This window comes from Hemiscyllium ocellatum, chromosome 45, assembly GCF_020745735.1.
Source record: "Hemiscyllium ocellatum isolate sHemOce1 chromosome 45, sHemOce1.pat.X.cur, whole genome shotgun sequence".
Lineage (NCBI taxonomy): Eukaryota > Metazoa > Chordata > Chondrichthyes > Orectolobiformes > Hemiscylliidae > Hemiscyllium > Hemiscyllium ocellatum.
The window spans coordinates 21,551,717-21,579,492 of NC_083445.1; the positions used below are offsets into that span (position 1 = coordinate 21,551,717).

Consider the following 27,776-nt stretch of genomic DNA (forward strand, 5'->3'; position numbering starts at 1 on the left):
CGGCAGTAGGGAGTCACAGCGCAGATTCCAGACCCCCTCGGTCCTTCGGGACGGGAGGTATGCGGTGTGCTTCCTGCAAGAAACCCGCACTACCCCGGGAGACGAAGCCACCTGGCTCCTGGAGTGGCGAGGGGGATCTACGTGAGTCACCTTACCCGCAGATCTGGCGGGGTGGCTATCTTGTTGGCCCCGCATTTTCAGCCGGAGATCTTGGGGGTCAGGGAGCCAGTGCCAGGCCGTTTGCTTCACCTGACGGTTCGGCTGGGGGGCGCGGTGCTTCACTTGGTGAACGTCTACGCTCCTCTGGCCGGGCCGAGGCAAGCGAGCTTCTTCAAAGAAGTGTCAGCTCACCTTGCTTCTGTCGACGAGAACCAGTGCGTCGTACTTGGAGATTTTAACTGCATCCTCGAGGACAGGGACCACGGCGGTGACCGCACAAGTTCGGCGTCGGGGAGGAGGTTGGGGGACTTGGTCAAGTTCTTCAACCTGGTGGACGTCTGGCGGAGCCTCCATCCTGACTCCATCGCCTTCACCTTTGTGAGGCCTAGGGTCGGAGCGTCCAGAATCGACCGCCTGTACGTTTCGCGGGTGTACGCCTCCTGTTTTCCGAAGGCCTCCACGCGGCTGGTGTCGTGCACGGATCATCACCTGGTGTCAGCGGAACTCCTTCCGTTCGGCGCCAGGTTGGGCTCCGCGTACTGGTACTTTAACAACCTGCTGCTGGAGGACGAGCGGTTCCGGGACTCGTTTCGTCGTTTCTGGGCCAGCTGGAGAAGGAAGCAGGGAAGCTTCCCCTCCCTGAGGCTACAGTGGGATGTGGGCAAGGCTCACATCTGTGTCTTCTGTCAGGAGTATGTGAGGGGGTCGACAAAGGGGCGGAAATCCAGGATCGGGGAGTTGGAGAGGGAGATGCTCGACCTGGAGTCAGACCTCAGTCAGCCCGACGTGGACCCGGCCCTGCGCGGGGTGTACGAAGAGAAGAAGGCACTTGCAGTTCCTCTGGGCTCGGGGCGCGTAGGTGAGGTCGCGGATCCAGCTACACCAGGACCTGGACCGCAGCTCCCCCTTCTACTTGCTGGAAAAAAGGCGTGGCACCCATCAGCAGCTCCTTGTGCTGCTGGCCAACGACGGGTCCCTAGTCTCGGATCCGGAGGGTATCAGGGCCCACGTCCGAACTTATTACATGGCTCTGTTCTCTCTGGATCTGTCCAGCGAGGATGCTCGTAGAGTTCTGTGGGAGGACCTGCCGCACCTCAGCCCGGAGGACACCGGAAGGCCCTACGCTCCCGTCACTTTAGAGGAGCTGACCTGCGCCCTCGACCGGCTCTCGAGGGGCAAATCCCTGGGGCTGGACGGGCTGACTGTGGAGTTCTTCGGGGCATTCTGTGACTTGTCCTGGGGGAGTGTCTAAATGCTGGAGAGCTGCTCCTTTCTTGGCGCAGGGCGGTCATCGTCCTGCTGCCAAAGAAGGGGGACCTTCGTTCTTTGAAGAACAGGCGTCCGGTCTCCCTCCTCAGCACCGACTACAAAATCTTTGCCAGGGTGTTGTCTTCTCGCCTGGCTTCCTACACGGTCCCGGTCCGGAGGATACACGACAACGTCCATCTGGTCCGGGACCTGATCCGTTTCTGTTGACGGGCTGGTCTGCCAACCACCTTCCTGTCTCTCGACCAGGAGAAGGCGTTTGACCGCGAGTACCTGCTCGGGATACTGCAGGCAGTCGGGTTCGGGACGCAGTTCGTCGCCCGGATCCGACTTTTGTACGCCGCCGCAGAGTGTCTGGTTAAAGTTAACGGGTCCCTGATGGCGCCCCTTCGCTTCGGGAGAGGTGTGCGTCAAGGCTGCCCCCTGTCCGGCCAGCTGTATTCCCTGTGCATGGAGCTTTTCCTGCGTCTCTTGCGGAGGAGGTTGTCGGGGCTGGTTCTGCGCGGTGCGGGCACGGGGGTGGTCCTCTCGGCCTACGCTGACGCCGTGCTCCGCTCTTTCACTGACCCGGCTGACCTGGGGAGGATGCGCGAGTGCCAGACCCTGTACTCGGCAGCGTCTTCTGCCAGGATCAACTATACTAGTAGTTCCAGACTACTAGTGGGTCCGTGGAGGGTGGGCTCCCTGCCGGAGAAGTTTCGGGGGTTCAGCTGGAGTACCACCCATCCCCTCAGCTGGGGGTCTACCTCAGCCCGGCCAAGGATTCCTGGCCGGCCAACTGGCAGGAGCTGGAGGCCAAAGTCTCGGCTCGCCTAGGCCGCTGGACAGGACTGCTCAGAGTGCAATCTTACAGGAGCCGAGTGCTGGTCATAAACCAGCTGGTGGCCGCCATGCTGTGGTACCGGCTGGTCACTTTGGTCCCTCCTCCTGGCTTTGTCGCTGACATCCAGAGAACGTTGGTCGACTCCTTCTGGGACAAAAAGATGCACTGGGTCGCTGCGCAGGTTCTGAGTCTCCCTATTGAGGAGGGCGGTCAGTTGCTCGTGTGCGTCCGCACCCAGGTCGCGACCTTCCGCCTTCAGACCTTGCAGCGATACCTTTACATCAAGCCTCCTCCTAGGTGGTGCACCCTGGCGACGTATTTTTTCCGCCAGGTGCGTAACCTCAACTATGACACGCAGCTCCTGTTCGTCGACCATAACGGTTTGGACGTCGCCCTCAAGATGCTGCCCCTTTTTTTAATGAGGACCTGATCACTGTCTGGAACATGGTCGAATCACGACACGCCTACCCTCCGGCAGGAGTAGCGGCTGTTGTCAGGGAGCCATTGCAGAGGAATCCACACCTCCGTACTCGTGGGTTTGAGTGGCTGTTGGAGGGGAGGGCAGTGGTGGCGAGGGTGACCAGGGTAGGGGAAGTGCTGGGGGCCTGGGCTGGACGCTGTCACAGGACATAGCGAGCAGGGGAGCGGTAGACGTCTGATGCATGGCCACTGCCATCCGACTCCTTAAAACGGAGAGTGCTTGGACCCAACGTAGTGCACCAGTTGGAGGATGCTTGGGTGTGAAGTGAGATCCCATCCGTGCTCACCCCAGCCCAGATGGAATTTCACCTTGACCCCAAGGTCCTGTACTTCCCACGGGAGCCTGTGCCCCACACCCTGAGCCGCCTCCAGAATTTTAATTTTGTCCCTTTTTTTAAGGACATAAAAAGGCAGGCCCTGTATCGAATGCTGCTGCACACCATCCACCACTTCTCCCACATCCACCGCCCACACACGCCTTGGTGTGCCCATTTGCCACCGGGAGGTGGGGATCCCCAGTGGAGGGCTCTCTATGCGGGAGTCCTCTTTTTCTCCCCCTCCCCCTTTTCTCTCGGATCTGGGGTGGAGGGCGCTGCACGCAGCAGTCCCCTGCAACCGCAGATTGCGGTGGTTCACGGACTCCCAGCCCAACTGCTTGTTCTGTGGAGTCCGTGGACCATGTGTATATTGGGTGTGGGCATTTGCACTCCCTTCTTGATTTTCTTAAAAACCTCCTCTGCTTTTAGTTGCACTTCAGTCCCACGGTCCTGATCTTCGGGCACCTGGTACGGAGGAGGGAGGACAGGTCTGAAGACCTCCTTGTGGGTCTGCTCCTGGGCCTGGCCAAACTGGCCATAAACAGGTCCAGGCAGCGGGCCGTGGAGGGGGTCGTTAGGGCTGACTGCCTGCCCCTCTTCCACAGTTACGTGAGAGCCCGGGTGTTCTTGGAGGAGGAGGAGCACGCGGTGTCCACCAACACCCTGGAGTTGTTCAGGGAGAGGTGGGTGCTGCAGGAAGTGGAATGAATTATTTCCTCCTCCAACTCTATTTTGATTTAGTCCCTGCCCTCCCCTTCACTGTTTGATCACACAGCATTGCCTTTTGTGAAGGGCACTGCTTGTCACTGGCCACCCGGGTGTTTTCCTTTCTTCCTGGTGGTGGAAATTAAATAAAGGTTCTAACACCTTGCGTCTCTTGCAGTGTCCCTCAAAAAAAAGAAAAAAATAAACCGGAGTGTTAGGGGTTCTGTTCACTGAGAGCTGGCTCTGAGGGAGCTGGATCAGCATCAAGGACTCTCCACATGTTAATAAAAGGTGTACTTGGTGACCAGATACCAGCCTCTGTGGAGTTATTTCTTACAGCTCCTCTGCAAAGTGTTTTTTTTCATAGGTGGGAGTCACTGGCTAAGACAGCATTTCTTGCCTGTCCTTAATTGCCCCAGCTTCGAGTCAACAACATTGATGTGGAGTCACATGTAGGCCAGAACAGGTAAGTATGGCAAATTTCCTTAAACAAAAAAAAGGTACTGGAAGTCAAACAAAAACAGAAATTGCTGGAAAAATTCTGTTGTCTTTCCAACAATTTTTGTTCATTGCAGCAGGATTCCTTCCCTGATGCGCATTAGTGAACCAATGCATTTAACAGTTTCCTTCTTTATTCCAAGAGAAAGTGAGGACGAGAGATCAGAGTTGAGAGTGTGGTGCTGGAAAAACATATCCGGTCAGGCAGCAGCCGAGGAGCAGGAGAATTGATGTTTCGGGCATAAGCCCTTCATCAGGAATGAGGCTTGTGGGCCAGGGGGTTGAGAGATAAATGGGAGGGGGGTGATGCTGGGGCAATGTAGCTGGGTATGTGAGAGGTAGATGAAGGTGGGTGAGAAGATGATAGGTAGGTGGAGTGGATAGATGGGAAAGGTGATGGACAGGTCAGGAGGACAGTGCCATGTCGGAGGCTTGGGACTGGGATAATGTGCAGGGAGGGAAAATGAGGAAACTGGTGAAATCCACATTGATCCTGTGTGGTTGCAGGGTCCCAAGGTGGAAGATGAGGTGTTCTTCCTCCAGGTGGTTAGGGTTAGGCGATGGAGGAAACCCCGGACCTGCATGTCCTTGGTGGAGTGGGAGGGAGAATTGAAATGTTCAGCCATGGGGTGGTGGGGTTGGTTGGTGCAGCTGTCCCAGAGATGCTCTCTGAAATGATCCGCAAGTTGGCGTCCTGGCAATTTAGCATAGCCGATCCATCTAATCGGCACATCTTTGGACTGTGGGAGGAAACCAGAGCACATGGGAAAAACCTACGTAGGCAGTCACCTAAGGCTGGAATTGAACTAGGATCCCTGCCAGTGTGAGGCAGCAGTGCTAACCACTGAGCTACCATGCCACCTGAATAAGCTGTGATGGAGCTGGACCACTGGCAAGTGACACAAGAAAAGGATTCTGAACAATGACCAAAGCTCATGATAATAAACATGTGATATATAAACATGTGAGCCAATATTCTGTTGCTCTTTACAAGGTCAACAAGGACTTGTCTTGATATTTCATTGGAAACAACATATACCCTGCAGAGTAAAGGACATAAACCTGACTCCAGCATGTGAGCAGGGTCTGCAAAACCTCCTGATGGGAATGTGAACCAGCCACATTCCACAAGCAGGTGCACTGGCTGATTTCTGAAACTGCCGGATGTGAATCCACATCATTACACTTTGGGGTTACAGCTTATTGGATTTGTAAGTATGCTCAGAAACTCCCACCTGTCGTTGTGGTTGACTTGAAAACTGAGCCTCCCTGTTGTCTAATCCTGCCACCTTGCAGAGATAGCTCAGTTAGTGCAGTCCGTGAGCTCAGGGAGCACATTGGGGTACAGACCCTGGGCACCGACCAGGGAGGGAGAGGCGTTGCCTGCTCAGTGGTAAACAGGGTCACATTTTATGCCTGGCATTCCCTGCCCTGAAACATCCAGAGGGCAGGGAGGGGAAGATAAACATGTCAAAGCAATCAGTGCCGGGGTGATTGCTGCTCACAGTAATGTGAGACACTCTTACATATTCATGAACTGACTCACTCTGATGATAGGTTGCTCTGACCGATGCTGGGGAATAGTTCTGCCTCGCACATCAGGAGATCAAGGAGTTCCCGGTGAGAATCACTGGGAGCAACCAGCTCGGGAGCAACGCCTGGTGACCCCCTACCACCCTCGCCCTCCTCCTCCTCTTTCCCCCTTCCCACTCCCAGCCCTCTGTGCGATTTGGACTCCTCTCCCAACAGCGATGGGTTTGAATTTTTCCACACAACTGGATCAACGGATGCGCGACTATCTGAAAGGTGAGCAGGGCTTTAGTTCATACTCAGATGGGCATTGGAGGCTGCTCTTGCATATGGAAGAATAAAAAGGGCACTGCACCCATTGTATTCCCTCATTGTTAAACCTTGGCTGTTGTTAGCCAACACCTTTTAGATAATAATCTCCAGGATATCAGCTTTCCCACACTCAGAAGCCAACCTGCAGCTGGTGGAAGTCAAAACTAAACAGCAAAACCATGGGCTGTGGAAGTGGAACATCTGATATAATAACCTGCTGTTGTGTGCACTGACAGCATTGTCTGTGTTTAAATCCCATTTCTTGGCAAATACCCTGCATTCATCATGAAGTTGCTTAAATTTTGACCTTTTAACAGTTTAATCACCTGTAGCTCGTGTTTTATCAAGGATCTCCGTGACAAATTGAAGTGTCACTATCACTATGACAAATATAGGTTTTGCTGTCGTTTGTCACAGTGCGGCTCAGTGAGACTAGAACACCATGCAGATCTTTCTGTTTCAGTAAAAAGTAAATGGGGGTCCATTCCATTATCTGTCACTCATAGTGCCTCGAATGTATGTAACTACAGTCTGGTTCAAGTAAGAGATGTTTTTGGTTTGTTTGAATAGAGTCAAACTCCAAAGTTCGTTTCCTTGATATTTTACATACAGAACCAAACTGCATTTGTGACTTAGAAGCACAGATTCGTACAGCAGTAATGCTGTAAATGTAGTCTTGGACAAGTAAGAAATGCTGTGGGTTTGTTTGTTCTGCAGGTCTAAGGAATGTGAACAGAATTGAAAAGGTAAAGTTGCCATAGTTCTACCAGCCTGGGAGCTACTTTCCCATTAGAGAGAGAGAGAGAGATAACTGGTAGTGGGTTAATCTGAGGGTCACTATGCCTGAGAATGAGTCCTTCAGGGTAGTCTCAGCCAGTGCAGGAATTGAACCCACACTGTGCATCACTCTGCATCACACACCAGCCATTCAGCCACCTGGTAGTGAGATACAAGTGCAATAAATCTCTGACAGTGAGATACAGGTGCAGTATATTTCTGTAATAATGAGATACAGGTGTGTTAAATATCTGTGACAGTGAGATACAGGTGCAGTGTATCGCTATGACCGTGAGATACGGATCGTGGACAGGTTCTAGACAGCAAGCATAGTTGCTGGTCTGTTTTTCAACCCCAGCCTGTGATTCTTAGTTACAGATTGCATACTTGAAGTTGTTCTCATTGCCAAAAACACAACCTTGGTTGCATTTGTCATTCTCACATCACATGATCTCACTCACAATTAACATTTGATAACCACATAGTTCAAATTGTAAAAAAGATGGGCAGACCTGCTGATCACAGCTCCTTTGTGCAAACTTCCCACTAGCAGAGGGTCATGTGTGTGTGGAATGAGCTGCCAGAGGAATTGGTGGAGGCTATACAATTATTTTTTTAAAGACATCTGGATGGATATATGAATAAGAAGTGTTTCGAGGGATATTGGCCAAATGTTGGCAGATGGGATTAGATTAATTTAGGATATCGAGTCAATGTGAATGAGTTGGACCGAAGAGTCTGTTTTCTGTGCTGTACCTCTCTATGACTCTCGACCATACAACCACAACTGTCATGGCTCATTGGGAAATTGGGTGGAGCTCAGGTTGTTTGTTGCATTTGGCTGGCTTTGTGATTTGCTTACTCGGTTTATGATTCTGGTTTAACATAGGAGCCTGTTCCACCATCAAACTAGGCCACAGGCGATCTTCCATCTCAAGACCATTTCACCACACTATCCCCATATCCCTTGTTGCCTTTTGATGCCTGTTTCCACCTTGAACTTACTCTTCTGGTATATTTTGTATGGTTCTGGTCGCCCTGTTATAGGAAGGATCTTATTAAGTTGGAAGGGTTCAGAACAGCAGGATGTTTCTGGGAATGGAGGGTTTGAGTTATAAGGTTAGGCTAGATAGGCTGGAAATGTTTTTCACTGTAGAATAGGAAGTGGAGGGGTGACCTTATAGAGCTTTATAAAATCATGAGGGGCATAGATAAGGTGAATGACAGTTGTTTTATCCCTAAGGTGGAGGAGTTCAAGACTGGGGGACATATTTTTAAGATGAGAGAGGAAAGATTTAAAAAAGACATGAGGGCATTTTTTTTAAACCTAGAGAGTGGGTTGTGTGTGGAATGAATTGCCAGAGAAAGTAATGGGTGTAAGTACAGTTAAACATTTTGAGATATTTGGATAAGTACATGAATAGGAAAGCAGAGGCAGGTGGGACTAGTTTAATTTGGGATTATGACTGGTATAGACTGGTTGGACCAGAGTCTGTTTCTGTGCTGTATGACTCTTTAACTGTTTGGTGATTGAACATCTACAGTCCTCTTAAAGAATCACCAGCCTCTGGGTGAAGAAATGTCTCCTCTGCTCAGTGCTAAATGGCCGATCTCTAATTCTGTGACAGAATCTCCTGGTCCTAGAGTCAGCCCAGGCACGGTAGGTTTAGATAAAAAATGAGGTCTGCAGATGCTGGAGATCACAGCTGAAAATGTGTTGCTGGTTAAAGCACAGCAGGTTAGGCAGCATCCAAGGAATAGGAAATTCGACGTTTCGGGCATAAGCCCTTCATCAGGATTTCCTATTCCTTGGATGCTGCCTAACCTGCTGTGCTTTAACCAGCAACACATTTTCAACGGTAGGTTTAGAACCATGTTTTCTGCATCCATCATGTCATACCCATGAAGAATGCTGTATGTTTCACCTCTTACTGTTCAAAACTCGAGAGTACAGGCTCAGTTTGCTAACAACTGCCTTCTAATACCAATAATTTTCTTTAAAATGTATTTCTTGTGTAAAAACTGGCAAAGCAAATTTATGACATATAAACTTTCCTGACAACAAAATCAAGTGCAGATTATGATTTTCATCATAGTGACCCCACTCAGTAATAAACTTGGAACTTCAAATTTTGGGATTGAATTGAATGTTTTCGCCTGTAATGTTACTCATTAATAAATGTCAAAGCAGTGGCTCTGTCCTTGACATGGGGCAGCGATCAGTTCAGGGAACACTGAGCGAGTCAGACAACCTCTAACATTTATACAGCATCGCTTCCACCCGCTTTGTCAGGACCAGGCACTGCTGTTTGTTCCAAAACAAACCAGGATCCAGTTGTCCTTCATTCCTGTCGCGTGACCTTCTTCATTTAAGCAGGGAGGCACTGACTGCCCTGTTCTTAGCCTCTTTTATTAAGGAAGTATATAACTCAGTCAGACTTCCCAGAACCCAGTCATTCACCCCTCACTTTGTTTATCATTGGTTCAGAAAGTTTTACAAAGAGGGGATTACCTAGGAATTTATTTGAATCTTGTTGGTAAGCTTACTGAGTAATAGCGTGGATTTACTAGGGTTTTCTTCTGTGTTTAATGGGATTTCTGTAGTGGGTTACTGGGGAACAGTCTGATTTACTGGAAGCAGCCTGCTGGGCTTTCTGTAGGGCTATCTAATGGTTTATTGGGATTACTGTTATGGTTCACTGGGGAACACTCTGGGTCTGTTGGGACTGTCTTCACAGTGGGCTCACTGTCTAATTGGTGTTTCTGGCTGGGAGAAAGCTGCTAACTGGTAACCATTCTGGCTGCTTTGCAGTGACACTAACTCTATGCTCTGTCTGTTGTCTCCTCAGGACGGGCTGATATTCTCTTGAATGACATTCGCCCTCACTGTCGGGGACAAAACATTGCGGCTATTCTCAACAAAGTCTGGAATGAGGTGGAGCCACGACCAAGCCAAGCTCCCCAGTTACTGCGAAACAAGGTGGGAGTCCTGCACCTGCCAGGCCAAACCTTGTCTTTACTGGCATTGTTTTGGCTTGGCTGATTGCCTCATGATGCAAGGAGAGGGGTAACTAGATAAGAGTGAACCCACCCTGAGGGGTGGCAGGCATGGACAGAAAATGTTGCTGAGTTAATAATCCACGGCCCAAGTTTGCACAGGTTCCAATCCCACCAAATAACTTGTGCTAATAAATTTGGTAACCATTAAATTATTATCAAACTCTGAGTTTCATGGTGCTATAGTGGTGTTCCTACCTCTGCCCTGGGAAATTGGGTTCAAGTCCCACACAGCCACAAGATGTGTCATTACAGATCTGATTATAAACTATAATGGGGGCTCTTGAGGCCCAGTGGTAGTGTCTCTATCACTACACCAGCCAGTCTAAGTCCCACCTCTCATAGAGGTGTGTCCAATCAGGTTATTCTTTCTTAATTTAAAATTATCATCAGTTGTTATGAAAACCCACCTTGTTGACTAATGGCCTTTAGGGAAAGTAATCTGCCATTTTTACTTGGTCTTCTCCTGATGTGATGCCAGAATCTCAACAATGAGGTCAATTCTTAATCACCTTCTAGGCCTAGTGAGCAAGTGAGGCCTATTCAGGACATTGGCCTTGTCATTAATGCTCAGATCTCATGAAAGAATTAAGAAAAATGCCAGTGATCACCCAAAATAAATTCCCTGCACAGACGCATCCCCAGAGGAAATGTTAGATTGTCCTCCTCAATTGATATCTGAGGAAGTCCAGGCCTGACCATAATTAAAAAGAGATCTTGATCTATTAGTCAATGAGCTGAGGAGTGGCAGTTGGAGTTTAACTTGGATAAATGTAAGGTATTGCATTTTGGTAAAATAAACAAGGGCAGGATTATAAAATGAAAAATAGAGCCCTGGGTAGTGTAGAACAGAGAGAGACTTAGAGATTCAGGTACATAATTCTTTGAAGTTTGTGTCATATGTAGACAGGATGGTTCAGGAGGTCTTTAGTGCACTTGCCTTCATTGCTCAGACCTTTTGAGTATAGGAGTTGAGATATAATGTTGAGATATGTGGTTGGTGAGGCCTCTTCTGGAGTACTGTGTGTAGTTCTGGTTGCCCTTTATGGGAAGGATATTATAAAGCTGGAGACATTTCAGAAGAGATTTACCAGGACGCTGCTGAGAATCGAGAGTTTGAGTTATAGAGTCATAAAGTCATAGAGTTGTACCACAGTTGTATAGGACTTTGGTTCAGCCACATTTGGAACACTGTGTATAGTTCTGGGCACCACATTACCACAAGGATGTGGATGCTTTGGGGACGGCGCAGAGGAGGTTCACCAGGATGTTGCCTGGTATGGAGGGTGCTAGCTACGAAGAGAGACTGAGTGAGTAGATTAGGATTCCTTTCATTAGAAAGGCAGAGGTTGAGGGGGAAACCTGTTGAGGTCTACAAAATCATGAAGTATGGTGGATAGCAAGAAGCTTTTTCCCAGTGTGGGGAACTCAATTATCAGGGGTCACGAGTTCAAGGTGAGAGGGGAAAGGTTTAAGGGAAATGTGTGGAAAGTTGTTTACGCAGAGGGTGGTTTGTGCCTGGAACACATTGCCAGCGGAAGTGGTAGAGGCAGACATGATAGCATCATTTAAGATACATCTAGACAGATACATGAATGGGCAGGGAGCAGAGGGTACAGATCCTTGGAAAACAGGTGACGGGTTTAGATAGAGGATCTGGATCAACACAGGTTATCCTGTGCTGTAATTTTCTTTGTTCTTTTCTTCGAGTCATAGAGTCCTACTGCACAGAAACAGGCCCTTAGGCCCAAACTGGTCTATGCCAACTAAACTGTCCATCTACGCTAACCCCATTTCCCTGCACTTGATCCATATCCTTTGAAACCTCTCCTGTCCATGTATTTGTCCAAATGCCTTTTCAATGTTGTTAATGTACCCGCCTCAACCACTTCCACTGGCAGCCTCAATGTAAAAATGTCGTCCCTTTTATTCTTTCCCATCTAACTTTATGCCCTCTAATCCTCGATTCTCCAACCCTGAGAAAAAAGACTGAGTGCATTCACTCTATCCATGCCTCTTATGATCTTATACACTTCTACAAAGTCCCCCCTCACCTCAATTTCCTACACACTAAAGACAAAACTCCGAGCTTGTCCAACCTTTCCCTAGAATTCAGACCCTTGAATCCTGGCAATATCCTTGTAAGTTTCTTCTGCACTCTTTCCAGTTTAATAATATATGAAAACAATGACTGCAGGTGCTGGAAACCAGATTCTGGATTAGAGTGGTGTTGGAAAAGCACAGCAGTTCAGGCAGCATCCGAGGAGCAGTAAAATCGACATTTCGGGCAAAAGCCCTTCATCAGGAATACAGGCAGAGTGCCTGAAGGTTGGAGAGATAAATGAGAGGAGGGTGGGAGTGAGGAGGAAGTAGCATAGAGTACAATAGGTGAGTGGGGGAGGGGGTGAAGTGATAGGTCAGGGAGGAGGATGGAATGAATAGGTGGAAAAGAAGTTAGGCAGGTAGGAGAAGACATGGGGACAGTGCTGAGCTGGAAGTTTGGAACTGGGGTGAGGTGGGGGAAGGGGAAATGAGGAGGAAACTTGATCCCCTGGGGTTGAAGTCTTCTGAGGCAGAAGATGAGGCGTTTTTCCTCCAGGCGTCAGGTGGTGAGGGAACGGCAGAGTGGGAGGGGGAATTGAAATGTTGCGCCACAGGGCGGTGTGGTTGATTGGTGCGGGTGTCCCAGAGATGTTCCCTAAAGTGCTCTGCTAGGAGACGTCCAGTCTCCCCAATATAGAGAAGACTGCATCGGGAGCAACGGATACAATAAATGATATTGGTGGATGTGCAGGTAAAACTTTGGATGTGGAAGGCTCCTTTAGGGCCATGAATGGAGGTGAGAGAGGAGGTGTGGTGCAGGTTTTGCAATTCCTGCAGTGGCAGGGGAAGGTGCCAGGACGGGAGGGTGGGTTGTAGGGGGGCATGGACCTGACCAGGTAGTCACGGAGGGAACAGTCATTGCGGAAGGCGGAAAGGGGTGGAGAGGGAAATATATCCCTGGTGGTGGGGTCCGTTTGGAAGTGGCGGAAATGTCGGGCGGATGATTTGGTTTATGCAAAGGTTGGTAGGGTGGAAGGTGAGCACCAGGGGCATTCTGTCCTTGTTACGGTTGGAGGGGTGGGGTCTGAGGGTGGAGGTGCGGGATGTAGATGAGATGCATTGGAGGGCATCTTCACCTATTGTACTCTGTTACTTTCTCCCCACCCCCACCCTCCTCTCATTTATCTCTCCAACCTTCAGGCACTCTGCCTGTATTTCTGATGAAAGGCTTCTGCCCGAAATCTCGATATGGGGAGAAGCTGTGACTTTTCTCACTGAAGTGTAGGATGTCGAGGGTTCACCTTATGGTTTGAGGGGTATAGATGAGATGAATGGCAGGTGTCTTTTTCCCTAGGGTAGGGGTTTTCAAGACTAGAGGTGAGAGGAGAAAAATTTGAAAAAGACATGAGGGGCAATTTTTTTTTACAGAGAGGGGTTGTGTATAGAGTGAACCTCCAGAAGGTGCGATGAATGCAGTACAGTTACAATGTTTAAAAGACATTTGGATAAGTACATGAATAAGAAATGGTTGGAGGGATGTGGGCCAAGTGCAGGCAGGTGGGACCAGTTTAGTTTGGGATTATAATTGGTACGGTCTGGGACAAAGGGTCTGTTGCTGTGCTCTATGACTATTAATTGTAGAATGGTAAAGTCTCCACTGTCCTATTGGACCAGAAGGAGAGAGGACTGGTGATGATTTAACCTAAGGGTCACCATAACTCAGACAAGGGGAGAGGTTGAGAAGGAGAGTCCTTCATGGTGACCCTCAGTCAGTGCAGAAATTGAACCCACACTGTTGGTGTCACTGTCACAAGCCAGCCACCCAGACTATAAATACTGAATCCTGAAGGTTCTGTTCAATGGCCATTGTGAAGGAACTTAATCATAGGCAACCCGTTCTTGAGGCTTTCACTTGAAAAGCTCCACTGAAATAAAGATTGCATTTTTTTCTTTTCCAAATCATTTGAAGATTCCTCTTTACTGAATAGAAATAAATTGGGAATGTTCCAGTAATGGTAGGAAGGTAATACATCAGAAGGAAAGAAGTGTTAGCCAAATAATGCCAGGACATGGGAGCATTTTTCTGTCAGAGGAGCCAGATTCATAGAGATGTACAGCATGGAAACAGACCTTTCGGTCCTACCCGTCCATGCCATCCAGATATCCCAACCCAATCTAGTCCCACCTGCCAGCACCCGGCCCATATGCCTCCAAACCCTTCCTATTCATACACCCATCTGAATGCCTTTTAAATGTTGTAATTGTACCAGCCTCCACCACTTCCTCTGACAGCTTATTCCATACACTTACCACCCTCTGCATGAAGTAGTTGCCCCTTAGGTGTCTTTTATATCTTTCCCCTCTCACTCTTAAATCTATGCCCTCTAGTTCTGGACTCCCTGACCCCAGGGAAAAACTTTGTCTCTTTATCCTATCCATGCCCCTCATGATTTTGTAAACCTCAATAAGGTCACCCCTCAACCTCCGACAATCCAGGGAAAACACCCCCAGCCTATTCAGCCTCTCCCTATAGCTCAAATCCTCCAACCCTGGCAACATGCTTGTAAGTCTTTTCTGAACCTTTCAAGTTTCACAACATCTTTCCGATAGGAAGGAGACCAGAATTGCACGCAATATTTCCAACAGTGGCCTAACCAATGTCCTGTACAGCAGCAATATGACATCCCAACTCCTATACTCACTACTCTGACCAATAAAGGAAAGCATACCAACCACCTTTTTCACTATCCTATCTACCTGTGACTCCACTTTCAAGGAGCTATGAACTTGCACTCCATGTCTCTTTGTTCAGCAACACTCCCTAGCACCTTACCATTAAATGTATAAGTCCTGCTAAGATTTGCTTTCCCAAAATGCAGCACCTTGCATTTATCTGAATTAAACTCCATCTGCCACTTCTCAGCCCATTGGCCCATCTGGTCAAGATCCTGTTGTAATCTGAGGTAACGCTCAATTTTGGTGTCATCTGCAAACTTACTAACTGTGCCTCTTATGCTCGCATCCAAATCATTTATGTAAATGACAAAAAGTAAATTACCCAGCACCGATCCTTGTGGCACTCCACTGCTCACAGGCCTCCAGTCTGAAAAACAACCCTCCACCACCACCCTCTGTCTTCTACCTTTTGATCCAGTTCTGATTAGATTAGATTTCATACAGTGCAGAAACAGGCACTTCAGCCCAACAAGTCCACACCAACCCTCCAAAGTGTAACCCACCCAGACCCATTCCCTTAAATTTACCCCTTCACCTAACACTATGGGCAATTTAGCATGGCCATTTCACCTAAGCTGCACATTTTTGGACTGTGGGAGGAAACAGAAGCACCTAGAGGAACCCCAGGTGAGAATGTGCAAACTCCACACAGTTGCCCGAGGCAGGAATTGAACCCGGGTTTCTGGTGCTGTGAGGCAGCAGTGCTAACCACTGAGCCACTGTGCCTGCCCTCCGTATCCAAATGGCTAGTTCTCCCTGTATTCCATGAGATCTAACCTTGTGAAGCAGTCTCCCATGGGGAACTTTGTTGAACGTCTTACTGAAGTCCATAAGATGTGGACATCACTGAGTAAAAAATGAGGTCTGCAGATGCTGGAGATCACAGCTGCAAATGTGTTGCTGGTCAAAGCACAGCAGGTTAGGCAGCATCTCAGGAATAGAGAATTCGACGTTTCGAGCATAAGCCCTTCATCCTGATGAAGGGCTTATGCTCGAAACGTCGAATTCTCTATTCCTGAGATGCTGCCTAACCTGCTGTGCTTTGACCAGCAACACATTTGCAGCTGTGGACATCACTGGCAAGGTCAGAATTTATTGCCCCTTTTCCAACTTCATTTCAACTGAGTGACTTGCCAAGTCTTTTCAGAGGGTGGTGACAAATTATTTCGTCAGACCAGGTAAGCAGAGCAGATTTCCTTACCAGATGGGTTGTTACCACAACAATTAAAATGAACTAATCTTTGAGATTTACTCGTTTAAGGGCCACCAGCCCCCATGGTGGAATGTGATCTCACACCCCACCCCATGCCCAAATCATTAGGCTAGCCATCTAGGTTACTAGCTCAGTGCCATAGAATCATCATAGAATTCCTACTGTTGTGAAACAGGCCATTTAGCCCAACTGGTCCACAACAACCGTCTGAAGAGCATCCCACCCAGACCTATCCCCCTACACTATAACTTCCAAGGCTAACCCACCTAGCCTGCACATCCCTGGACACCATAGGGAATTTTAGCATGGCTAATCCTCATAACCTGCACATCTTTGGACCTGAAGGAGACCCTCGCAGACACTGGGAGAATGTGCAAATTCCATGACACTGCCCCCCATCATGCAGTGACACTTCCAGAATAGATATCCCCTCCATTGGCAGCCTTCTAGCTGCTCACTCATCACTCTATCTTCTCAGGAATTCAGGGCCAGTGAGGAGGTGATTGCCCAGGGACACATGCTACAACATGTGGACACCAGGAGGAAGTGGAAACAGAGATACTTTGTCATGAAGGCCAGCTACCACTTGGAGTATTTTGAAACGAAGGAGGTGGGAAACTTTATTCATACAGTTTGAGTCTTCCTGGATGGCGGGTGTGTCTTTCTGGGTAGGGGAAGGTTTCTGTCTGTACTGGGGGAGTGTGTCTGGGAATGGTGGGGATGTGTTGTTCTGGGATGATGGCAGAGTAGGAGTCTGGAAGGATAAGGGATTCTTTGTCTGGAATGATGGCAGAGTGTGTTTCTGGAAATGGAGTGAGGAAGTATATGTCTGGGGGTGGGGGGGGGGGGCAGTGTGGGTCTGGGACAGGAAGGGAGTGTGTTTCTGGGCTGTTGGAGGAGTGTGGATCTGGAATGCTGAAGTGTGAGTCTGAGATGCTGGGGGAGTGAATGTCTGGGATGGAAGGGGACTGTGTGTCTGGGTTGGTGGCGAGAGAGTGTGTGCCATGTTCATTTGACCAAGCATTGTGTGCGAGTATTGTTGCAATGTTGGAAGGGTGTTAAATTTTTTTTATACCAACATTCTGTTGCAATATATTCCAGGCTGAACAGAGAGGACTAAAACCAGAAGACACCGTGCTCCTATCAGGGTTCGTTGTGCTGACCTCAGTAACAGAATATACTGAAATCCTCCAACGGACCTGGCCACACTTCAATGGTGAGGGTGTGGAATGGCTGGTGAGGGCCATGGAGCTAATTACACCTGACAATTTAGTCTCGTTATCAGTCACAGAGTGTGAGCCCACCAATTGTCCATCCCAGGGTCCTTTGTTCATGGGATGTTTCATGAACCAATATTTATGACCCTTGTACTGAGGGGCTTGTTGTCAAAGAGCAGTCACTTGCATTTAACAGATCTGGAGTCACATGTAGGTCAGACTGGATAAGGACAGTAGATTTCCATCCCCAAAAGGGATTATTGAACCAGATGGGTTTCTAAAACAGCACCAGGTGATAATTTTTGAGACTGGCTTCATGTTTTTAATTAATTGAGTTTAAATTCCACTTGGTGCCAACTTTGAATTTGAACCCATATTCCCAGCATATTAGCTTGGGCCTCTGGAGTACTTGTCCAGACAGGATACTGCTATGTCACTGTCTCCTCTGGGATGGTGAGGATGGGGGTAAGGAGTAATGGGCCTTGGTGCAGCTGTAAGGGGTCAGGGGAGAGATGCTCAGATGTTCCAGAACAGTGTAAGGCACAAAACGCAAGCCACCCTCATTGCCCCATCACTGTTGCAGCAGTGTGCACCATCTACAAGACCTCCCAGGGCATCTAGAGGGACAAGGGCAGCAGGTACGCGGGAACTCCACCCTATCTGATTCAATTCCAAGATTCTTACTAACCTGACTTGGAAATATATCGCTGTTCCTTCACTGTCGCTGGTTTAAAATCCTGGAATTCCCTCCCTAATGGCATTGTAGATAGCCAAATGAGGTAGGCAATGGCTTTGTGTTATTATTGTTAGACTATAATCCAGAATAAGGTAATGTTCTGGGGACCCAGGTTTGAATCCTGCCTTGGCAGAAGGTGGAGTTTGAATTCAATTTTTTTAAAAATCTGGGATTAGGAATCTAATGGTGACCATTAATGCATTGTCAATTGTTGGACAAACCCATCTGGTTCACTAATGTCCTTTAGGAATGGAAACCACCTTCCTTACTTGGTCTGACCTACATGTGACTCCAGACCCACAACAATGTTAGCTGCCGTCTGGGTAATTAGGGATGGGCAATAAATTGGCCACTGATGCCTACATTCTGTGAATGAATGCAAAGAAAAATAAAGGTAGACTGTGACTTCAAGAAGGGCAGCACACCAGCACCTCCTTAAGGTCAGTTAGAGACAGACCGACAATGCCCACATCCCAAGAATATTTCTTTGTAAGTGTACTGGATCTGTGATTACAATTTATAAAGTCACAGTCATACGGTGTGGAAACAGACCCTTTGGTCCAACCAGTCCATGCTGACCATAATCCCAAACTAAGCTGTGATTGGCCCATATTCCTCCAAATATTTCTTATTCATGTACTTAGTTAAAATGTCTTTTAAACATTGCAACTGTATACGCATTCATCACTTCCTCTCAAAGTTGATTCCACGTGCGAACCACTCGGAATAAAAATGTTGCCCCTCATGTTTTTTTAAAAAATTTGTAACCTCTCACCTTAAAAATAGGCCCCTAGTCTTGAAATCCCCCATCCTAGGGAAAAGACTCATCTTATCTATATCCCTCATGATTTTATAAATCTCTATAGGGTCACCCCTCAACCTCCCACGTTCAAGTGAAAAAGTCCCAGCCTGTCCAGCCTCTACGTGTAACTCAAACTCTGCATTCCTGGTAAGTCTTGTCTGAACACTCTCCAATTTAAAAATATCCTTCGTACAGCAGGAATGACCAGAACTGCATACAGTGCTCCAAAAGAGGCCTCACCAGCATCCTGTACAATCACAATATAATGTCCCAATTCCTATATTCAAAGTTGTGGTTCATGCTGTGAAGTCTTCAGAGGAGGAATCCCACAAACTCTATGTTCCTCATGACTAGAGGGATTGAATCAGGAGTAGGTACTGTGATCTGTGTAAGGGGCACACCCCCAAGGTTTGTGTATATATCAGACACTCAGGAAGCAGCAGTGACTCCTGTCGCTTCCTGGCAATGCAGTAGTTATGTTACTGGCTCAGTCACCACTTTAAATTGCACTGTTACAGTCTGAGGATTGGAATTCTAGTGCCGAACAACGGGGTGGAAATCAAACAGAAGGCCTGGCAACATTGGATAGAAAAATGGTGTTGATGTTTCCGATCGGTGACATTCCTGGCCAGTTAACTTGCTGCATTTTTCTATCCCCCTGACCTGCTGGGTATTCAAAATGCCTCTGGCAGACATCTGACGTCTGCAGCATTTTACTGGGATAGTTGTTAAAAGTCATCATCCACTCTGGCCTATATATAACTCAAGGGCCCTGATCATTTTGGGCTGTTCTAGGTCTGCCCTTTAATGCGAACACTCAAGAGCTTCAGGTTGCTTTAATTTACAAGAGGTGCTATCTAAATGCAGACCTTTCTTTGTTGGCTGTTCCCCTTTAGGTGTTGCAGATAATTACTGGAAGGATCAGTACACAAACTGCCCGACGGATCACCCTCTGTTCCTGTGGCACCCCTATCGCCCACATCTCATTCTCTGCTTCCACACTGCAGATGACCTTCGCTACTGGAGCGCACTCCTCGCTGATGGAATTCGCCACCTCAACACTGGTACAAAGCTTAGCAACATCCGACACATTGCCAACTCGCTTCCCTGAAGTGGGTTTTACACTGTAACGCGTGTCTCATATGTCCAAGTGGAATCACGTATTAATGTCCTTGTGGGGTTCTTGGTCACAGGCAATGGCCTGCTCAACTGGAACTCAACACCTGAGCCCTTTAGGAAGCAGGAAGGCTCTCTTGTGGTGTAGTCTCTGCCACTGGACCAAGAGGCTTATGTTCAAGTCCTGCCAGCTCCAGAGATCTGTAGTAACACCACTAAACAGTTTGATTAGAAAAATAAGTTATTTTTTTTTAAGAAGCAGACTCGGGGATGAGTCTACAGAATTGTCTGTCTGAGGCTGGAACAGGCAATGTTACTATCTCTGTTTTGGTGCTGGCAATACAATGTAGCTGTGTTTCCAGCACTGAAACAGGCCATTTGACCCATCTATTCTAGGCCAGTGTTTATGATCTGCGAAAGCTTCCTCCCATTTTAGATCAGCTCATCCAATCCATGTAGTAACCTGACTTTTTCTCTCATTCTTTCACACCAGTTTCCCCTTTATATGAGCATTGCAGCTCTGATCCTTCAACCTCTGTGCATTAAACCCACAGCCCACTCCCAATGACAAGGGCCACATGGTTCAGCAGCACCTCCAGGATCTGTCCAGGTGTAAACCCAGGCTGCAGTGTGGGGGTGGGAAAGGCATCTCCCTCAACTCCTCAGAAACCTGATGAAAGGAGATTCAAGTAGCAGCAGGACAAATGTCAGTTTACCCCAAACACAGTCAGAGGGTCAACCGGACACATGTCCTGGGAGTGTTTTGATGAAGACAGTAGAGAGGGATCTTTACTCTGGATCTAACCACTTGCTGTTCCCTGTCCTGGGAATGTTTGAGGACAATGTAGCTTTACTTTGTATCCAATGCTTTGCTGTCCCTGTCCTGGGAGTATTTGAAGGGAGAAATGTAGAGAAAGCTTTAACTCTATATCTAACCCCATGCTGCCCCTGTTCTGGGAGGTTTTGTTGGAGACAGTGTAGAGGTAGCTTTACTTCATACTTAACCCCGTGTTGTCCCTGTCCTGGGACAGTTTGATGGGGGTACAGTGTAGAGGAAGCTTTACTCAGTATCTAATCCTGTGCTATCCATGTCCTGAGGGGTGTTTGATGGAATGGGGGACAGCAGTGTAGAGGAAGCTTTATTCTATATCTAATCCTGTGCTGTCCTTGTCCTGGGAGTGTTTGATGGGACAGTGTAGAGGGAGCTTTACTCTGTATCTAACCTTGCAGTCTATTTAGAGGGAACTTTAGCAGTGCTTGTGTGATACATAGATATAAAAATAGATCATAGTTTGCACAATTTGACGATATGACGGTGCTATTTTCATCATAGTGCTCTTCAGAAAGGATTCTTTTGAAGTTCGGGCTTTCCTGGAAGCCGTGCGAGTATGCAGGATGCAGAAAGGACAGTACGGAATCTGTGACTTGTATTTTGGCTCAGAAACAGAGGTAATGTTATCGACCAATTTTTAACTATCTTCACGTTGGCATCTATGACTACTGTGAGAGAAAAGTTTTCAATTGTATAGCAACTTACATGGCCTCAGGATTCCCCAAGCATGTTTCAGTAAATTCAATACTTCATTTTGTGACAGGCACAGTAATCAGTTTAGTACAGTAAGCGCTCACACACAGCAAAGTGATAAACCTGCAGCTATATGGAGGTTCGGTTTAGGACCAATAGTGGCTAAGGCATTGGAGGGAATTCAGGGTTCTTCTTCAAAGGTTGACATGGGACCTTCAACATCCAGCTGAGAGCAGGCAGGACTTTAGCCTTGCTATTTATTGGATGTCTCCACACTGAAGGATGACATTTACTGAGAATCACACGTCTTGAATATTCAGGTGACTGAACAAAACGATTATCATCCTGTTGATCTGTTCCTTATCTTCCTCTGGAACACCAGCCATTTAAGATTTCAACATTTTCAGCAGGGGAGATGCTTTCTAGTCATCCCTACATTGCCATACCAATTTATTGTATATGATTTTGCAGGAGTGTTTTTTCTTGAATGCTTGTGGATTTTTAGTCTTTAAATGGACAATGACATTGGAGTCTGGCTGGCATTGCTCATTTTTCTAGTCAATCTGTTCAGAGATTGCACACCAGGTGGGACTTTGAAGCTGTGCCTTCAGTCAGCCTTTGTTAAACGTTGTGGCCTTTTTTCATGGAGTAAAATTTAAATAATTTTCTGATTCAGTGATGAGTGCTCACCACTGAGCCATGGTTGACACCGAAAGGAGAAACTGTGCTCACTGAAATCAGTATCCATCTTCTGGACAGCAGGGGAGAAAGATAAAAGTATTTCAGATAGCTCTCTTTTCCCATTCATCGCAATGATCTGCTGCTGCTTTTGTTGATAATCCCTAATTGCCCACCAGAGGGCAGTGAGGAGTCCCCCATATTACTGAGGGGTGGAGTGGTCACATGTAGGCCAGACTCTGGTAACGACAGCAGATTTCCTCCCATAAGGGGCATTAGTAAACTGCCAGTTCTGAGGAAGGATCACTCAAACTGAAATGTTAACTCTGATTTCTTTCCATAGATGCTGTCAGACTTGCTGAGTTTTTCCAGCAATTTCTGTTTTTGTTTCTGATTTACATTATTCACTTTTGTTGTTTTTTACTCATTTATACTGAACTCAAGTTTCAACTTTAGTAATTGTAACAAGGTCAGCCAGGTGCATCTCATAGAATATGCGTTCCTTGATTTGGGTTGTTAATCTGGTTCAATCAGGGAGCTCTGACTGATAGATAGAAACAGGAGTTTCAGAGGTTCTGTTCATTCTGAGAGCTGGCTCTGTGGGAGATGGACAAGTGTTAAGGATGTCCACATGCAAATAAAGGGTGACTTGGTGGTGGGATACTGAAGTTATTTCAGTGTCAATGAGAGTAAAAAAAAATGCTCCTGAAGAAATTTTCTCGCAAGTTATTCAAGTTGGGGTAAGCATTTCTGGCATCATACTGTTATTTGGAGGCTTGATTAATTAGATCCTGCTGTCGAAGACTAGGATCTTTTGACTAGGTTAAGATGGCTAATGAGATGCTAAGAGACGGTTTGATGTGTGGGATTAATGATGTAACAATGCAAAAGCGCCTATCAGCTGAAGCTCAACTAGGTACTACAACCGGCTTCATCATTGGAAAATGCAGCAAGTGAAGCATTGAGTTACAGGGTAAGCCGATGGAAGTGAATACCTTTACCAGTCTGACTCAGCTTGGGAACACCACTTGAGTGAAGGCAATTGTATAGCTTCACTCCGGATATATCCTGATCAGGATCCTGGTCAGGCAAAGGCAAAACCCCAAAACAAAGCCAAGCTTCAGCCAAATGGTTGAAATTTTCTTCAGAACCCAGGCCAGTAGGCCATTGTAATTGCTGCTGGTATGCAGACTCAAGAGTGCAAAGGATTCCTGTTGGCCTGAATCCATTGGCTGGTATCCATGAGAGTTGCACACCCTGGAAAGCCCACCTACATCTGGCTTGGAACAGTTAAATTGATTAGATTAGGTTCCATACACTGTGGAAACAGGCCCTTTGACCCCACAAGGCCACACCGACCCTCTGAAGAGCAACCCACCCAGACCCATTCCCCTACATTCACCCCTGACTAATGCATCTAACTCTACGGGCAATTTTGCATGACCAATTCACCTGAGCGGCACATCTTTGGACTGGGGGGGGGAAAACTGGAGCACCCGGAGGAAACCCACTCAGACATAGGGAGAATGTGCAAACTCCACACAGACAGTAGCCTGAGGTGGGAATTGCTTAGAGACTTCCAAATCAGAACCAATTAAAATAAACTTCTGGTTAAATGATCACCCGGTTCTAATGGAAGTCAATACCAGTGTGGCTATATCAGTGATCGCAGATCAGTCTTTATTAACATTCACTCTGGACTCCAATTCTTATGATCGCTCCAAAGCTCGGCCAGATTGAGAACCTATAGCAGGGAACCTTGACAGATTAAGGGCACAACTTTGGTTGTAGTCTCTTAAGAGAAGCAGTTGGGGCATTTACTAGTTGTGGTACAATAAGGCTTGGGCCCAAGTTTGACAGGGCGAAATTGGTTGAGGAAAATTCACCTCAGTAGCTCAACATTTCTTAATCAGAAGATGGCCTGAGTGAAGTCCTAATTAATTACCCGGAAGATTTTTCAGAAGGTCTAGGGACTATCAGAGGAGCTAAGACCCCTTTCCATGTTAACCAGGAAGCAATTCCATGATTCTGTAAAGCCCGCCCAGTGTCATTTACCTGACGGGCAAAAGCCGAGGCAGAGACTGGGAAATTAAGGAATCATCAAATCATCATTTTGTGGAATGGGAGCACTGGTCATACCAACTGCGAAGCTCAATAGATCAGCTCACCTTTGTGGGGATTTTAAACAAAAGGTAAACTGCTTTTTGCAGCTGGATAATCACCTGATCTGTCATGTAGAGGATTTATACACAAAGCTGGCAGGGATGACTATCCTTCACAAAGCTGGAAATGAGCCATGTACAACTGCAGTTAAATGAGGATTCCTAGAAGTATGCAATAATTAATACCCATAAGGGTTTGAACCAATATACGAGACTGCCATTTGGGGTATCATCAGCCTGTGCCATTTTTCAGCAGATGGAGATCATCCAACCCCACGACACCATGTGATGTGCTAATAACAGGGAAGACCAATAAAGAGCACTTGGAGAACTTGAACATAGTTCTTAGGCATTTCTCTCAGGCAGGTGAACATCTTAGGATGGAAAGATGTGTGTTACAGGCACCCCAAGTATCTGCTTGGGCTACTTAGTTCACAAAACTGGGTTACACCCAATGGAAGATAAAGTGAAGGAGATCAAACATGCCCCAGTTACCACATCTGTACAGGAACGTTCATCTGTTCTTGGATTTGTGGAGTGTTCACACGTAAACTGGCCTCCATTCTGCCACCATTTAATCTTCTTGGAAATTACCTTGTAGCCAAGATGTAACTTTTAGAGAAGTGACAAAGCAGTTACAATCTCAAGCATAATGTATGGCATCCTTCCTGTATGGCACTGAGGTAGTGTCGGCTCACAGATGGCCCAATGGAGAGGAACACCCAATAGTGCATACTCCTCACGCTTTGGCTGATGCAGAGCGTAAATATGTTCAGATACAGAAGGAAGATTTGCAGTGAGTAAGTTTCACCAATACATTTTATGGAGGTAAATTTGTAATTGTAACAGATCGCAAATGCCTGTTTATCAAAGAGGCTTACTCAAAGAGGACAAGACTTCAGGTTGAATTCAGTGAGGGGTTTTCATTCAAAGTGCATACAATTGCAAGTTGGAACACCATCCAGGAGACCAGGTAGTAAATGTGGATGCCTTGAACTGCCTCCCACTGGCAGATATGCCAGTGCCAGTGCTGCTAATAGAGTCATAGAGATATACAGCACGGAAACAAACCCCTCGGTCCAACTCGTCCAACTCATCCACGACGACCAGATGCTTTTATTCCTGATGAAGGGCTTTTTCCCGAAACATTGATTTTGCTGCTCCTCGGATGCTACCTGAACTGCTGTGCTCTTCCAACATCACTAATCCAGAATCTGGTTTCCAGCATCTGCAGTCATTGTTTTTACCTATCTCAACCCAATCTAGTTCTACCTGGCAGCACCCAGCCCATAGCCCTCCAAACCCTTCCTATTGATAAACCCATCCAGATGCTTTTTAAATGTTGCAACTGTATCAGCCTCCGTCAGGCTGCTCTGGCAGCTCATTCCACACATACACCACCATGTGCATGAAAAAGTTGCCCCTTAGGTCTCTTTTATATCTTTCCCCTATCACTTTAAACCTATACCCTCTAGTTCTCAACTTCCCCCAACCTAGGGAAAAGACCTTGTTTACCATATCCATGTCCCTCATAATTTTATAAACTTCTATAAGGTCACCTTCAGCCTCCACGCTCCAGGGAAAACGGCCCTAGCCTATTCAACCTCTCCCTATATCTCAAATCTTCCAAACCTGGCAATATCCTTGTAAATCTCTCTGAACCCTTTCAAATTTTACAATATCCTTCCTTTAGGAAGGAGACCAGAATTGCATGCAATATTCCAAAATAATCAATATTGCCCACAATAACCAATGCCCTGTAAAGCCACAACATGACCTCCCAACTCCTGTACTCAATACTCTGACCAATTAAGGAAAGCATACCAAACACCTTCCTCACAGTCCTATCTATCTGCGACTCTACTTTCAAGAAGCTATGAACCTGAACTCCAAGGTCTCTTTGTTGAGCAACACTTGCTAGGACCTTACCATTAAGTGTATAAGTCTTGTTAAGATTTGCTTTCCCAAAATGCAGCACCTGGCATTTATCTAAATTGAACTACATCTGCCATTCCTCAGCCCATTGGCCCATCTGATCAAGATCCCGTTGTAATCTGAGGCAACCATTTTTGCTGTCCACTACACCTCCAGTTTTGGTGTCATCTGCAAACTTGCTAACTATAACTCTTATGCTCACATCCAAATTATTTATATAAATGACTAAAATTGGTGGACCCAGCATTGATCCTTGTGACACCCCACTGGTCACAGGCCTTCTGGTTTTAAACTATCTGGAGACCCTTCTAGTCACCGCTGACAATATCCAAGAGTGGACACAATGATCTGATCCTAGTAAAAGTAAAACAGCTAGTAGTGATGGGGAAAACAAAAGGGTCATCACAATCAGAATTGAAACTTTTCTGAAATCCAGTGAGACCAGCTCACTGTAGAGGACAGTACTTTGTTATGGGGAGCAAGAGTTATTATCCCAAGAAAAGGAATTCAGCCAGATGCTGGCTGACTTCCAATAGGGGCATCCAGAGGGTTCCAAAAGGGTGGCAAGAAGTTAAGGCTGGTGGAGAGGATCAGATGCAGACATAGCTGCAGTGATGTGGCAGTGCCCAGAGTGCCAACAAAGGGAAAATTACCCCCAGCAGTTCCTCTACATTTGTGGAAGTGGCCGGGTAAACTCTGGACTCGGTTATGCATCGACTACCCTGGTCCTTTCATGCGCTCAATGTTCTTAACCATTGTGGATGCCAACTCAGAATGGCTGGACCCAGCTAGAGTTCATTTGTCAAAAATGGCGATGACGACAGAAAAACTGCAAATGTCTTTTGCAGTACACAGTCTTCCGGAAGTGCTGGTCACAGACAACAGGCCATCATTTACCAGCAGGGAATTTGAGTATTTCTTAAAGTCAAATGAAATTTAACATATATGGACATAGAACATAGAACATAGAAAAATACAGCACAGTACAGGCCCTTCGGCCCTCGATGTTGCGCCGACCGAAGCCTACCTAACCTACACTAGCCCAATAACCTCCATATGCTTATCCAATGCCCGCTTAAATGACCAAAGTTTGAAGCCAGGCCTATAGCTTCATTGGATAGGAAAAGTGAGGACGGCAGATACTGGAGATCAGAGTTGAAAAGTGTGATGCTGAAAAACACAGTAACCTATCACCTTCACAGCTACCTTCCCTCTAGTCCCACCCCCACCCTCCTATTTATCTCTCAGCCCCCTTCCCTCCACTCTCCACATGAAGGGCTTATGCCTCAAATGTCCTCAGATGTTGCCTGACTGGCTATGTTTTCCAGCATCACTCTTTTCAACAGCTTCACCAGAGACCAAACTGTCCCAGTTCCTGTTTGGTTATCAGACCAACAGTAAAGCAATTACAAGGATGGGTCCAGCAGAGTTGCTAATGGGGAGAAGACTCCACACCAGGTTAAATCTGATCTTCCTGGATCTTGGCGAGGTAGAGGTGGAGGAGTTAAATGGAATCAGGAACACCAATTCTTGACACAATATTCCTCTAGGGGAGAGAGACAATTTATTTCAGAGGACAAAGTTTGCTGTAGAAACCACGGAAATGGCCCTGTGGAAGAGGCACAGTCAATGCAAGGCCAGGTCCTGTGAAGTATAAGTTCAGTTTGTGAGGTCGTCCTGAACAAGTAT

The 27,776-nt window shown here is 47.0% G+C and overlaps 1 protein-coding gene across 2 annotated transcripts in view; it reads left to right on the forward strand.

Annotated features, from left to right (window-relative positions):
• Positions 1-5,576: 5,576 nt before the first annotated feature.
• The window catches only part of LOC132836022 (protein Niban 1-like), a 60,829-nt gene continuing 38,629 nt past the window's right edge, over positions 5,577-27,776 (forward strand). The window contains exons 1-6 of one of the 2 annotated variants that reach the window (XM_060855220.1): positions 5,579-6,054; positions 9,717-9,847; positions 16,395-16,526; positions 17,018-17,132; positions 19,568-19,735; positions 21,121-21,236. In XM_060855220.1, the coding sequence (XP_060711203.1) occupies positions 5,799-6,054; positions 9,717-9,847; positions 16,395-16,526; positions 17,018-17,132; positions 19,568-19,735; positions 21,121-21,236 (918 nt within the window). In that variant the 5' untranslated portion in view covers positions 5,579-5,798. Of the gene's footprint in view, positions 6,055-9,716; positions 9,848-16,394; positions 16,527-17,017; positions 17,133-19,567; positions 19,736-21,120; positions 21,237-27,776 lie in introns of both variants that reach the window. The other variant, XM_060855221.1, reaches the window with a different exon arrangement.